Source organism: Cherax quadricarinatus, chromosome 68 (genome assembly GCF_038502225.1).
Source record: "Cherax quadricarinatus isolate ZL_2023a chromosome 68, ASM3850222v1, whole genome shotgun sequence".
Classification (NCBI taxonomy): domain Eukaryota; kingdom Metazoa; phylum Arthropoda; class Malacostraca; order Decapoda; family Parastacidae; genus Cherax; species Cherax quadricarinatus.
In genome coordinates this window covers 16,185,412-16,201,731 of record NC_091359.1, presented here as the reverse complement: position 1 = coordinate 16,201,731, position 16,320 = coordinate 16,185,412, and the positions used below count along the sequence as shown (strand labels likewise).

Here is a 16,320-nt window from a genome sequence, read left to right as displayed (position 1 = left end):
TAGGAGGAATGAAAGGGCCAGAAATCTCCCTCCGCGCCCAAGAGGACTCGACACCGCTAGTAGCGCAGATGCAGCATGGAACCCGTGCCATACCCTACCCTTCATGCCAGTAAACCAGCAATCTGGGATAGCAACCTCACATCTGCCGAGCTACCTCGGTGGACAAAAGAGAGGGCGGCCGGATATCCGCCACAAAGCATACCTCCTTCAGCCACCACCCCCGGAATCCGAAAGGTGGCTTCCAGAGATACACCCGTCGCCCAAAAGACACCCAAAGCTACTCCGGGATACCGGAGAGGGATCGGGACATCCCTAGGCAATCCAGATTCCACGGCAAACTACGCCACCGCCAAGAAACCTCAACGGAATGGGATGGACCCCGGTGTCCTTTCCCCCACCTAGGAACTAGCGCGCCTGTGGGAGAAATCACGAAGGCTAAAAAGAGGAAGGGCAAAAGGGAGGGGTGAGGAGGAGGAGGAGGAATGGAAAAAGGGGAGGATGGGGAGGATGGGATAGGGGAGGGGAGAATGGGGGGTAATTAGGTTCGGTCTGAGGAAGAAGACCGACAGGGCTAATTCCTCAGACCAAGAGCCTCTTCACCACGCCAAGGAGCCCCCCTTGAAGAGGTCACATCTGCCGAGCTACCTCGGTGGACAAAAGAGAGGGCGGCCGGATATCCGCCACAAAGCATACCTCCTTCAGCCACCACCCCCGGAATCCGAAAGGTGGCTTCCAGAGATACACCCGTCGCCCAAAAGACACCCAAAGCTACTCCGGGATACCGGAGAGGGATCGGGACATCCCTAGGCAATCCAGATTCCACGGCAAACTACGCCACCGCCAAGAAACCTCAACGGAATGGGATCGACCCCGGTGTCCTTTCCTCTACCTAGGAACTAGCGTGCCTGTGGGAGAAATCCCAAAGGACAAAAAGAGGAAGGGCAAAAGGGAGGAGTGGGGAGGAGGAGGAGGAAAGGAAAAAGGGGAGGATGGGGAGGATGGGATAGGGGAGGGGAGATTGGGGGGTAATTAGGTTCGGTCTGAGGAAGAAGACCGATAGGTCTAATTCCTCAGACCAAGAGCCTCTTCACCACGCCAAGGAGCCCCCCTTGAAGAGGCATGCAATTAATAATGAAAAAAAAAAGCTAAACCCACAAGGATGGGGAGGGGGGGATCATAAAGAGCCTGGGAAATGGAAGGCAATCAGGTTTAGTTCAAGGAAGAAATGGTCACGCTCAATTCCTTAAATGACAAGCCCCTCGCTTATCAAGAACCCTTCCTTTGAGGGAACAATTTACAGAAGGAACTCTCAAGAGGACTTTGTAGCTACAGGACAGAAAGAATACATTCTCTCTAAATTATTATAGGAAAATAATACTTCAGAAAATGTTAAATAAATTCAATATACTTATGACAAATACAGCTTTTTAAAATCCTTATTTACACCATTTACATATATCCCCAATCTAGTATTTTACACCTGCATTTCAGATTTTTATGACAAATGTATGTACTGTATGAGAATTATTGTAAAAAGGCTTATATACAAATTAAGAAATTATCTTTGATATCAAAGTCTATGAAGTATTACATATACACACATCCCAGATTGCACTAGAGCAAAAATAAAAATAATTTAAGTCATGTTCGTTAATTACCTCTTCAAGGGATGGTTTACACCACAATAAATAATCAGTTTTTGCAGCTAGGAAGATAAGTCTTAAGTAAATCGTGTGTGAAAAGCAGTAATTTAACTTTTATATACCTTACCAAATTATAAAAAATGCACTTTAAAGATTGCAAATCTTATTATGCATAGTACAAAACTGGCTGTCAAAAGTGACATGGGTCAAGAAGAGAACCTGGTATGAGTGGGTGGAGTCGAAAAGAATGGTATGGAGTTTGTACACAGGTCGTATATCTAATTGGCTCTCTTCTTATCCAGAAGAGAGCCAATTAGATATACAAGCAGTGCCACAGCACCTCAGCATTAAAAAATCATAATTTATTTTGCTTGCCTACTGTGTCAACACCATTTAGTATCATGACAAATTCTTTCAACAAACTTATTTGAAAGACGACGACCTGTACATAATGCAAATATGAATATACAGTACATTATTATATATTTATCCTCTCTGGTAATGTGTACAAAATAAAAATAGACAAGAAAGATATGGAAAGAGAAAATGGTTAGGGCAAACATGGAAATTAAAGTGTACTCACAAATTTTATGATTAAAAAAATTTGGCAAGGTGTGGCAGCAACCAAGTTGCAATGCCATGCAAAATATACTGGAAAAATAAATCAAGGCCCTTCATATAGTAGTACTTACAAGAGGTCCATCAAGACTATTTGTTTTAATACAGCGTAGGATAAGTACTCAGCTAAGAAAAGAAGGCCCATTAAAAGTAAAATTAGCCAGTATCCAGTTATAGGTAGGAAACTTCTGATGCTAAGGAAAATGGGAATAACATTTTATACTGAATTTAAAATTCCACTAATCAATTTCCCACAATTCAGAATAAGTGCTTTGTGTCCTCTTTTTTTTTTTTTTTTAAATATTATGGTTAGATAAATACCTTGTGTTAGAAAGGAAAATACAGATTCTGTTGCAATACTGAAAGATGAGCTTTCTTAAAAGGCAGAGAAAAATACTAACATGTCAAGAAAATATAAGTCATTGCACATGGAAATTAAAAATCTTGATTCAAGTTATAATTACCAGTGCAAACTAACATTTGCTTTACATCAGTGAAATATATAAATATATATTTATAAAACTTGCTGGAACATGAAGTACGATATCCACAAAAATATATACAGTATGTAGACCTACACAGTATAATATTTAGTGCTTAGTGTAGAAATGCCTATTTTCTTCATTTAAGTGGTTTTTGTACACTTCTTAATACTAGTATGAATGAGACTTGTCTCTCAAATTTTTGAAACCTGATGCATTCATTAAAATTTTTAATTCAGTATCAGGTAGTCCCAAGCACTGCAAACATTGCTTACTGGTTGGTATTAAACAACCAGAACTTGCTGCAAACACTGTAATCTTATAGAACTTAAATGACATTAGAGTGCACCTAGCACAAAGACAGAGCAATAAATTCTTTGAAATTCTTTCAATGTACCACAGTAAATACAAGACAAATCTAACATGCCGCATAAATATCTAGGACCTTAATCATAATCACTGGGGTTTTATGTAACTGCTACCTAGGATCCTCAAATGTTCCACATAAATACGATAATATAAGGTATTGCCTATAGTACAAGCAAACTAAACATCCTATAGTTAAAAAAATGCCTTAAACTATACAATATTTATGTACTATGCAGAAAATAGTCTTGGACAAATTGTATTTTAAGACTTGCTTATCAAATCTCATATGCTGAGTTTACCCTTACAATTCATATTTAAGTTGCCTGAAGGAAAATTAATTCTTCCGGTGACTAGGGGTCTATCTGACAAAAACTCAAAATTTAACTCGTGCTATAGACCTTAACCCATAGTAGCATAACACCGAGATGTACTCTTGATGGCTAAGTAACACTTGAGTATTTCTTGCAGGCAACAGCTGTACAAAAATAAAAGCATGCAAGTTTGAATAAAATGTTTTTACCATTTTATTAACATTAAACTACTACATTTGTTATCCCTCTGTTGTGAGGATGCCTTTCTGTTAACATATTGTATATAAAATACAGTAAGAGATAAAATATCTATTCAAGTTCCATTAAGTTAAACAGGCAATATTAGAGATCCTTAATCTCTCTTATTTGACAAAATTTACTCAAGTTCAAAAGGAAAAGGAAATCTCAAATTTTGTCCAAAATACACAAATGTAATGTCTTCTCATTTCAATTACACCAAAAGAAATAAGCAAAGTTCATGAGCCAAAGTACTAAGATAAAATTACACCTATCAAATACTTGTCCTTAAATTTACTAGTCAGCATCTAACACCAGACATTACAGCACAACCGGGACTTCAACTTCACATTGTATTTCAAATGTGAACTACTCTTGGGAATTTTTGAACAGTGAATACTGTACATGCCATTATTTTATATACAGTACCTTCCAGAATCATAATTAAAAGTTGATTTCTGAAAACCTGTTTTTTTTTTTTTATAAAATCAAATAATACAAATTTTAAGATGACAATTTCCATACGTAAAACAAACCATACAAATCAAAATCTGGAAACCTACAAGAAATAGGACAATCTGGAAAAAGGAATGAACAATACAATTTACTTGAGGATTCTCATACTTTTTGAAGTTAAAAACCATTAAAAAATAATAAACCAATCCTCTTCACATGCTAAAGGTGACTTTGAAGGTAACGAAGGCCCTTAGATGGTGATCATTTCAGCAATGATAATGCAAATAAAACTTAAATTCAGCTTATACTACAAATAAAATTTTAATTCAATGTCTTCAATGTATTTAGATTTTTTTCTTCAAACATGACAGCCAACATACACACCAACATGAACAAGCAGAAAGAAGCTACACTACCTGGATATTGTTTTCACTCTTGCATCATTGTCACTCTTATTGCTCATAAAAAAAAAATCTACTTCATCAACTCTGCCAATTTCTGAAGGCCACATACCAAAATAACCATAAGCAGTCAACATTTGTAAAGAAATATGACTTTGGATATTTTTTACAATGGGGAAAAAATGACTGAGTACTCATAAAAATTGCAAGTAAAAAAATTTCTTTAAAAATAATCACGTCTACCGGTGACTTAATGCTATTAATTTCATATATTATAGGCATTACAATATACTGCATCCATAAATGACATTTTTATAACCCAATATAGTAATTAACAAAAGCTGCTTTATGACGAGTATCATCCACAGTTAACAGATTTTCCCTCTTTCCACACCCTTAAGTGAATTTTTCCATTATGAACTCTTCTTATCTCCATTAGTGTGGTGAACAAGAGTTGGGGTTTCTGCTGGTCGGGTGAAGTTCTTCCCTGGGATAAACTCGGCAGCATAAGGGTTCAAGGTACTCTGGAATACGAAATTCATTGTATGCATAACTTAAGTCTGTCACATTCATGCGGTGGAAGCACCTTCCTAACAATGACTGAAGGAAAAGGTTACAAAGATGATATCATACAATAACTACTTTATGAAGGAATTTCAATGCATTACACAAAGTTATTACAATAAGGCAACTCATTTTAGAATTCCACATTTTCACAAGAACCAGTTAAGCTAAATACAATACAGTACCGAGATACACAATTTCATATTAACCCTTAAACGGTCCAAAGAGATTGACGTTCAAATTCGTAGTGATACAAAAGTAGATCTACTTTTTTTTTACATATTTTCAAATACTATAACAAAAAAATGTAGATAAAAGTTTTTTTACACGCTTTCAAATGTAAAACAAAAAAGAAGATCTACATTTTTTACATACTTTCAGATGTTGAAAAAACGTATATATACGTTTGGACCATTTAAGGGTTAAATAAAAATATATACTAAGAAAATTCTGTCTTAAGAAATCTAAACCTAAGCACCAGATATACAGTGGACCCCCACCTTACGAACGCATCACGTTACGTTAAATCCGCCATACGAAGCATTTGAACGCAAAAATTTTGCCTCGCCTCACGATAAAAAACTCGCCTTACGTGATTCGTCCGGGATGCATCCCACATGTGGCCTCAGCACCAGTGTTTACAAGTCAGCCAGTGCGGTCACATCTACGCATACACTCGGTACATTTCACATTATCCCAGTGTTTTTAGTGCTTGTAACTGCAAAATAAGTCACCATGGACCCCATGAAAGCTTCTAGTGCCATCCCTGTGGTAAAAAGGGCGAGAATTAGTATGGAATTGAAAAAAAGAGATTAAGGAAATGTGTGCAAAGTGGGTTCAACTGCAAACCTTTAAGGATGAAAATCACCCTGACACAGCTACTGCAAGCAGTGTTGGCAACCTGTACAATGACAATGTTATGGCCCATTTTAGGAAAGTCTTGAAGGAACGGGAGGTACAGAGCTCTATGGACAAATTTGTTGTGCGACAGAGGTCCAGTGACTCTGGAGCTGGTCCTAGTGGCATTAAAAGAAGGGAAGTAACCCCAGAAAAGGATTTGCTACCTCAAGTCCTAATGGAAGGGGATTCCCCTTCTAAACAATAACTTCCACACTCTCCCTTCCTCCCATCCCATCAATCATCACTAGATCTTCAATATAGGTAAGTGTCATGTATTCTATTCTTAATAGAGTAGTAATTGTGCATGTCTTCTTCAGTTTGTGTGTATTAAAATTAATATTTCATATCATAAAAAAAAATTTTTCATACTTTGGGGTGTCAGGAATGGATTAATTTGATTTCCATTATTTCTTATGGGGAAAATTAATTCAGCTAATGATAATTTCAGCTTACGATGAGCTCTCAGGAACGGATTAATATCATAAGGCGGGGGTCCACTGTATTTCGTAAGCAACTTGATTATTTTGTTGTTAAACCTACTTCTTATATCATTTGTGGATGACTAATAGCAACAGACTGAAGACTGATCCTTATACAATACCACTTGTTATACTTGCCTATTCTGATAATACTCCATTATTGCAACTCTGTGCCCTTGGACATCACAATATAAAGTCTAGAATTTCTATCATATACACTTTCTGGTATTCTTATTAAATGGCATTACTGTTAGCAGACTGACAAGTACAATAATTAACAGTAATATACAACACTTACCTTAGCAGCTACAGTTTCATTTACTCCCATTTTCTGCATACTTGAAGCTAAACTAGATGTAGCATCATTTCTCATTCTGGAAAATAAGAATACAAACAAGAAAGTTTACAAAATTGCTTGGGTTGCCTACAGACATGTGGAGTTGAAGCCAAAGTATGATTAAAACTGCGGCAGTTACAAGTATGTACTAACAGAGTACCATAATAAATGGAACGCAGATGTGGCTGGTGCACTTCACTGCAAGATTTGAGGAGAAAATAACTAAGTAATTATAATCAGTGAGGTTAATGAAAGCTAACACAAGAAGAAATGGTAATGGAGGACTAAAAGAGCATACAAGAAGAGTTACAATAAGAAAAACAGGGAAAATATAAAGAAACGAGTGAGGTGGAATACACGAGCAAGTACAGGTCTCTCTCAACATTCGCGAGGGTTAGGGGATCAAGAGCCTCGCGAATGTTGAAAAACCGTGAATGTTTGGTGCCCCAATATATTGTAGGGAAATATATTACAATACTGCTTCCTTAACTTGTCGAACCATGAATAATCATAAAATACATGAAAACGTCATAAATTGTACTAAATATATACATGTTATGCTTTAGTAACGTATGTTATTTAATAACATGTTAATAACATGTATGTTATTAAATACCACAGACTCCACCACTGCCTCCACCATTGCGAGTCCCTACTACCCTCCCTCCGACCCCCGCAACTGGCAGCCAGCCCTCCCACCACTTAGTGTGGCGAGTGTTTTGTTTGTTCATTATTTGCTATTAAACTACAGAATAAATAATGTAAACCCATTCATGACTGCATATTGGAATGGCTATTCGGACAGGTATTAAACGGTGACATCATGTGTTTACTCTTGAACACAGCAAAGAATCGAACATTTCTGCTATTGCTAATAATAACAATAGTAGTAATAATAATAATAATAATAATAAAAATAGTAACAATAATAATAATAATAATAATAATAATAATAATAATAATAATAAATATGACATAACTGAAGAAGGAAATTGTACAAAAATACGAGGGAGTGGTTGACACATCGTCAGTGTGACTTTGCTATGCTGGAGTGAACATTAGTCTCCCTGCTCTTCCAAACATTTCACAATAATTCAGTGGTTGAGGCAGTGGTATTTAATAACATATATGTTACAAATAATAATAGTACTTGTTATTATTAATAACATGTATTATTATTAACATGTATGTTATTAAATACCATTGCCTCAATCATCACTGCCTCTACCACTCCAGTCACACTCAATCTACAAGCACCAAACACAATGAATTATTGTGAAATGTTTGGAAGAGCAGGGAGACTAATGTTCACTCCAGCATAAACAAAGTCACACTGACGATGTGTCAACCACTCCCTCGTATTTTTGTACAATTTCCTTCAATTATATCATATTTATTATTATTATTTTTATTATTATTATTATTACTATTGTTATTATTAGCTGTAGCAGAAATGTTTAATTCTTTGCAGTGTTCAAGAGTAAACACATGATGTCACCGTTTAATACCTGTCCGAATAGCCATTCCAATACGCAGTCATGAATGGGTTTACATTATTTATTCTGTAGTTTAAAAGCAAATAATGAACAAACAAAACACTCACCACACTGAGTGGTGGGAGGGCTGGCTGCCAGTTGCGGGGGTCGGAGGGAGGGTAGTAGGGACTCGCAGGTGGTGGGAAACTTAAATATGATTTGGAGCTGGGAATTTGGTGGCTGGGAATTTGGCGGTTGGGAATTCGCGAATGTGTGAAGCCCGTGAAAGTTGAAAACGTGAATGTTGAGGGAGACCTGTACAGTATATCAGGAGTGCCTAGTAGTTACTGACAATGGCATTCAAGGATTGCTAGGCTCAATACAAAATAAAAGAAAATGGTATAAAAACTTAGGTATGGTATACATCAACAGTAAATCTTTTCAATATAATCCTTTCTACTATATGTAAATCAAGCAGAATTTTTGTAAACACTATTACAACAAACCATACCCCGGCCAGGATTGAACCCTTGGTCATAGAGTCTCAAAACTCCAGCCCGTCGCGTTTTGAGACTATGACCGCGGGTTCAATCCCGGCCGGGGTATGGTTTGTTTGCAATCGTGTCATTACGATTTCGTGAGTCACTATTACAACAAATTTCTTGGCATTCATCAATCCCAATTTTCCTTTCACATCATTACATGATTAGTTACCCTTCTAGCTTTATTCTTAGTGCACTGTGTATATTCTCTCTGAATATCAAGAGACCTAACTTAAAACACTGCTGAGTATTAAGATACTGTAACTGGTTCAAGAGTCTTTTTTTTCAGAAAGTACATGTATCACAAAAAATACAACACTACATTGTACACAAATGTATATATAAAAAATTTTTTTAGCACTGCCCTCTCCCACCAGGTTAGGATTACCCAGGAAAAGAGTAAATGCTCACCACCATTCATTCAACAACTGTCTTGCCAGTGTACAGATGTTGCAATTCAAACAGCCCTCCGAACTATAACATTCTCACCACTCCATCAGAACACAAACACAGTATTTCCCACCTCCAGAACCAAAGTCGGCTAAAGGCTTTCTCGAGTACCTTCATATATGCTATCTTGTTCAGTCCAACAGCATGTCAGATTCCTAAAACCACTTGTCACTGCTAGATGCTCAATTAAAACCTTCATATCCTCTCTCCAGCACTTCCTGGAAAGACCCCTAGCTATCTTTTCCTCTACCCAAGATTTATATACCCTCTTGGTCATCCCTTCTGCTCCGTCAACAACAACCCATCATCTAACTTTTCTAACTCCACACCATGTTCTAACGCCTATGCTTTGAATTCTTTCCATAAAATTTACACCACACACTGCTCTCAAACATGACACCTCCAACCTCCTCCTTACTGCAACATTTAACCCTTTGAGGGGTTCAAGCCATAGTTCTATGCCATGTCCACAGGGCCCAAGCTGTAGTTCTGTCATGAGCTCAGCTCACTCAAATAAGCTGTAAGTGGTAAATTCAGGTCTAGCTATAAAAGAATGGATCTATGTGGTAAGTGTGAACCACATAAAATAAATCCTGTAGCACGCAGTGCACAACGAGAAAAAAAAATGCGACCATGTTATTGGATTAAAACAGCGACTTTGTGGTTTCTTGGTCATTTGATAGAATGGAAGATATATTACAGAAATGGAGACGATTTTGATAGGCTTTAGCACTGAAATTGACCTCAAAGTAACGGAAATGTTCGATTTTTGCCAGTGCTCAAAAGTAAACAAATGACAGTCATGCGTCCAATACACATCAACTGGTGGGTGTAATATACATTCACAAAAGTGCTGATGTTATTTATAAAATTATTACAATATTGCATAACAGTAAATCATCTATTTTTTGGTGTGAATAAAAATTCTTTAAAAAATAAAGATGGAATTCATCTGTAAAGCTTGGAAACATAACTAATAAACAAAGGAAATGTCGTCTTAGTGCCAGGAATTCCTGCACTGTTTATTCTGGACCCTAATTTGAAATTGGAATATTTTTAACTATGTGAAATTGGCCAAATTACTAATTTGTGCTCAATCGATAAAATAAAAAATACTAGTGAAATAGCTAAGAATTTGGTCGACTGGAATAATGTAATTGACCTAAAATAGGAGTCAAAGTGGGCAAAATCGTCAATGTGTAAATATCGCTGACGCAGTAAAAATCGTGATAATGTAATTTTATAAATTTTCCGTCAAATTTCTTACTTTTTCTTTTATTACCTTCAGAAAAAGATTTTCTGCCATTTCATGAGAAAAAAATAACTTTTTTTATTTTTTTTTAAAGTCTTGGACCCTGTGGACACGGGACAGAACTATGGATTGGATCCTCAATGGGTTAAAGCCCTTTCCTCACACCCACATAAAAGATATACCACTAGACTTGCACATTCATCATTCTGCCTCCAAAGATAAACTTTCCTCTCCACAGATGCCTCAACACACCACCTACCTTTTTCCCTTTATCTATTCTATGCTTCACCTCGTCTTTCATAGACCCATTTGCCGATACGTCCACTCCCAAATCTCTAAATACATTTACTTCCTCCATATGAAGTGGGAGTTGTCACAGTTGCTCTTTGATGACAGTTCTTTGGGGAGATTCTGAAGAGAATTTTAAAGGTTGGTGGATGAATTTCAGAAGGGTTGTATTAAAGGAGGAAATTAATAGTAAGCACAGGAAAGAGCAATATGATGAGAGTAACAAATTTTAGGCAATGAAAAAATGGGTATGTGAAAATTTATATGTACATAATATATAAGCAAACTATAATATACACTGTACAATACAATACACATTTATGCACACCGTACCTATACGAGTACAGTACATATAGTATACAAACGGGGCCAGTCAAAACTCAACCCCATGCAGACTTTTCAAAGAAAATAGACAAAAATTCCATTTTATTTTGCTATACAAACATCATATTTACCCCTTTATTAGATTTACTGTCACTTGCAGGGAACAAGTTTGTGCAACTTCCACACTCATTCCAAGTATAAGAACGTTAAATCGTTCACTCAACAGTCTCGCACCATGTCCAATCTGAGTATTTTCTTGATCATCAAGACTCACAATCTGCCTTAATCCAACTTCCAATATTACTAGCAATCCTTTTGGGTGCCAGGATCAAAAATGATGAGAAGGGGAAAAATAAAGTAAAAATAGAATAGACAAGAAACTACAGACTTTAGCAACTGGAGCAGATGACTGTAGCAGCTGGTACAGATGACTGTGTGTAAGGGGATGACTTCTATGAATTGCAACACAGCCTCACTTGGGCAGCATGCATAATCTGAATATTTTTTTTTTACCCAACCTCAGATGAGTTATGAAATTTCTGTGCAATAAAATTGGAGGGTTCCAAGCAGAAACTACTACAAAAAACATGCTGTACAAGATGCTACTGTATATTACAAGACTGAGGATTTTGCTCAGATGGCCCCCAAGAAAGAAAATTTATAGAGATAAGCTATTATTTCAAAACATTAACAGTCTTAGCATTGCCATGTTTTCCATACTTAGAAAACAATGAATTTTAATAGTAAAAAGGCAGACTGTGCACACTACTCACTTCTCCTGCTGGTACTGATGGTAGTAGACAGTGTCACGTTGCTCTTCCTCCTCCAACATGCGACGGAGGAATTCTTCCTCGTCCTCCCTCAGGGTACTTGACTGTTCCATCATTACTTGGTTCACCTCACAGATCACCTATGTGATATGCATACATAAATCGTGATAACCAATGAGAAAATAAATACTGTGCCATCCCACTTACACCACACCAAAAGGACTGCTTTTTATACCAGTTCTCCAAAATCAGCTTTTTTACATCTTTTAAAAATTACAAAAGTGACAACAGCAACTTTCTTAACTTTCAAACCTCACATATCATATTTTCCGACATGCAAGGCACACTTTTTCCCCCACAAAAAGTCTAGGAAAATCACCCTGCACCTTATATGCTCAAGGTCAGGGTCATGGGTAGGCTTTGGGTTACGCTATAGCAGTTGTTTACTAACATTATGTTATAGCTGATTGGAAACATTGTCTGTCTCATATGACCATGTGCCGTATATGCCATAAAATACAGTAAATAAAAGACTCGACTCTTTTCCAAACATTATCTCTTAATCATTTTTAACAATAAACCACAATGAGCCTTCTCAGAGTTTCTGTTTAAACAATATTACCATAACATCCCTCATTATAAACAATTCACACAATTACATTTTATCAAAGTCTTCGATTATAATCTAAGACTGATAAAATGTAATTGGACACCGTAATAATTATTATGGGTCCATCAATTTTGTATTTATCCTGTACAGTCTGTAACCATTGTTGCAATAAAAGGTTTTCCTGCTACCAGTGTATTTACAGTTGTTGGGTCATACTACTAGTGACCAAAGTGATTTATTATATTCATGGCGAAATGCTAAACCCACAGGAGTCATACAGCAGGTAACCAGGTGTGTTCCAAGGAAGAGTACAGGTGGGCCCTGCTTTACAGTGCTTTACTTGACAGCATATTGCTAATACAGCGGTTTTCAATTATACCCAATCTTTATTTATTCAGACTTCCTACAATAAATACATTCACCACCAACTAAAAGCCAAGTACAAAAATATATTACGGAAAGTAATGTGTGTACTGTATATGCATTTTTAGGCCTAACTATATTGCTCATTTAATATAGGATCATGTAAACATGTTATCAGGCTTTTTATATGCATTGACAGTGAAAAAGGCTACGATTCACTTTACAGCCATTTTTGCTTTACAGCAGTAGCCTGGAACCTAATCTACTGTATAAGCAGGACCTTCCTGTAGCTCCAATTCATTTGATCAGCATGAAAGCCCCTACACTGAAGGGTAACAAAGTAACTTTTACCTTACATTTTTGTCATCTGGGTTAAACATAACCCTGCACTTCTACATTTATAATTCTTTTACTCACAAATACAAAACACTTTACTAACCTTTAATTTTGTAATTTAAAAGTCGAATTTCCTACCTAATAATGTTTTTCCTGTGTTTAACCCTTTTCCTGTTTTGGCCGTATATACACGTCTCATGAACAAGTGTTTCGGACGTATATATACTCAATAATTTTAGTGGCTTCAAATCAAGGAGAAAGCAGGTAGGCCTACATGTGAGAGTATGGGTCTGTAAAAAAAATCCTGCAGCACGCAGTGCATGAGAAAAAAAAAAACTCCGACTGGGTTTTTGGATTAAAACACTGAATTTGAGGTGTATTTTCGCATAGCGTTTATGGTTGTATTCTTGTTTTCTTGGTCTCATTTGATAGAAATTGAACGGAAATGTTCGATTTTTACCAATGTTCAAGATTAAGTAAATCACACCACATGTCCAATACACGTCAACTGGGAAGTCGTATTCTTTCACTAGTGCACTGACATTATTTATACCATTTTTACAATAATGCGGTAGTCTGCATAACAGTAAATATTCTATTCTTTGTGTGAATAAAATATTAAAATAGAAAGCAAGAGTAATATAAGAGGGGCCTAGAGACGTGACTAATGAATTGAGGATATGTTATTTTAGTGCCAAGAATGACTGCACTGTTTATTTTGGACCCTATTTTGAAATTGGCATCTTTTTTAATTTGCAAGAAATTGGCCAAATTGCCAGTTTCTGACCACTTTATTGGGTAGTTGAAATCGGTAAATGGGTGGTTTCTTGAAGTAAAAAATGAAGTTCTAAAGAAAATAGCTATGAGTTTGGTCAACTGGAACAATAGAATTGGCCGAAAATAGGGCTCAAATTCAGCGAAATTACCGATGTGTATATATCGCTAAGATTGGAAAAAGATTCTATCATTTCGTAAGAATTTTTTTTTTTTCCAAAAATTTTGCAACAGAATGAGTTTCAGAAATGGGCTTGCGACAGTCAAAGGGTTAATATTGTTTGTTCTGCTGGTGAAGTTATACACTATGTTACATATTTGCTCAATGGCTTTCAAACATACTACTAAACTACTAGACTAATTGTTGTCAAAATGCCCATCATAAAATGGGCTCTGCAAAGTGTTACAATGTGCTATGCCTACATTGTTCCCTTAGCCTTGTATGTAATTTTTTATAAATAAATAAATAAATATATATATCTTTCTTTCTTTCAACACACCGGCCATATCCCACTGAGGCGGGGTGGCCCATAAGGAAAAATGAAATTTTCTCCTTTTACATTTAGTAATATATACAGGAGAAGGGGTTACTAGCCCCTTGCTCCCGGCATTTTAGTCACCTCTTGTATTTGATTTCCAATATTTTAATACCACCCCTCTCCCCAACACCCTGCATTTACTTCTTTTACAACCCCATCTATAAATATATTAAACAACCATGGTGACATTACACATCCCTGTCTAAGACCTACTTTTACTGGGAAGTAGTCTCCCTCTCTTCTACACACCCTAACCTGAGCCTCACTATCCTCATAAAAACTCTTTACAACATTTAGTAACTTACCACCTATTCCATATACCTTTTCTAAATCCATAAATGCAATAAAAACTTCCCTACCTTTATCTAAATACTGTTCACATATATTCTTCAATGTAAACACTTGATCCCCTACCCACTCTAAAGCCTCCTTGCTCATCCGCAATCCTACATTCTGTCTTAGCTCTAATTCTTTCAATTATAACTTTTCCTGGTATACTCAGTAAACTTATTCCTCTATAATTTTTACAATCTCTTTTGTCCCCCTTCCCTTTACATAAACGGACTATACATGCTCTCCGCCAATCCCTAGGTACCTTCCCCTCTTTCATACATCTATTAAACAAAAATACCAACCACTCCGACACTAGACACTATATCCCCCCTGCTTTTAACATTTCTGTCATGATCCCATCAGTTCCAGCTGCTTTACCCCCTTTCATTCTACGTAATGCCTCATGCACCTCCCCCACACTCACATCCTGTTCTTCACTCCTAAAAGATGGTATACCTCCCTGGCCAATGCATGAAATTACCACCTCCCTCTCTTCGTCGACATTTAAAAGTTCCTCAAAATATTCTCGCCATCTACTCAAAACCTCCATCTCCCCATCTAATAACTCCCCTACTCAGTTTTTAACTGACAAATCCATTCGTTCCCTAGGCTTTCTTAACTTATTTAACCCATAAACGGTCCAAGCATATCTACGTTCACATGTGTAGTGCTACAAAAGAAGATCTAAGTTTTTTTTACACATTTTCAAATACAGTGGACCTCCGCATAACGATCACCTCCGAATGCGACCAATTACCTAAGTGTATTTATGTAAGTGCATTTGTACGTGTATGTTTGGGGGTCTGAAATGAACTAATCTACTTCACAATATTCCTTATGGGAACAAATTCGGTCAGTACTGGCACCTGAACATACTTCTGGAGTGAAAAAATATCGTTAACCGGGGGTCCACTGTATAACAAAAAAAAAAAAACATATGCAACAGTTAGGTATCTTTATTTCGAAACGTTTCGTTTACACAGTAGGCTTCTTCAGTCGAGTACAGAAAAGTTGATAGAAGCAGAAGAGACTTGAAGACGATGTAATCAGTCCATCACCCTTAAAGTTTTGAGGTGGTCAGTCCCTCAGTCTGGAGAAGAGCATTGTTCCATAGTCTGAAACAATATGGAGTTGAAGTGACAGGATGGAGCCTTATATAGCGCCAGGAGGTGAGACATAGGTCACTAGTAGAACGCAAATGTTGGGAGGTCAGGTCCCTCTCAAATCCAGCCGTTCTCACTAGTAGAGGTTGTCGAAGTTGATTCCAGGTCTGTACCAAGATACCCTTGGGTTGCCGTGTCTGACAGATTGAACATTAAAATGGTATAAAATACCGACAGGTTGTTAGGTAAGACACATATGCAACAGTTAGGTATCGAAATAAAGATACCTAACTGTTGCATGTGTCTTACCTAACAACCTGTCGGTATTTTATACCATTTTAATGTTCAATCTGTCAGACACTGC

At 36.8% G+C, this 16,320-nt stretch overlaps 1 protein-coding gene across 3 annotated transcripts in view; it reads right to left on the bottom strand.

Annotated features, from left to right (window-relative positions):
* Positions 1 to 1,385: 1,385 nt before the first annotated feature.
* Positions 1,386 to 16,320, bottom strand: part of Paip2 (polyA-binding protein interacting protein 2) — a 69,023-nt gene continuing 54,088 nt past the window's right edge. For 2 of the 3 annotated variants that reach the window (XM_053789606.2, XM_053789607.2), the window contains exons 4-6: positions 11,902 to 12,038; positions 6,759 to 6,834; positions 1,386 to 5,041 (exon numbers count right to left, since the gene is read on the bottom strand). In XM_053789606.2, the coding sequence (XP_053645581.1) occupies positions 4,931 to 5,041; positions 6,759 to 6,834; positions 11,902 to 12,038 (324 nt within the window). In that variant the 3' untranslated portion in view covers positions 1,386 to 4,930. Of the gene's footprint in view, positions 5,042 to 6,758; positions 6,835 to 10,778; positions 10,928 to 11,901; positions 12,039 to 16,320 lie in introns of those variants that run through there. The other variant, XM_053789608.1, reaches the window with a different exon arrangement.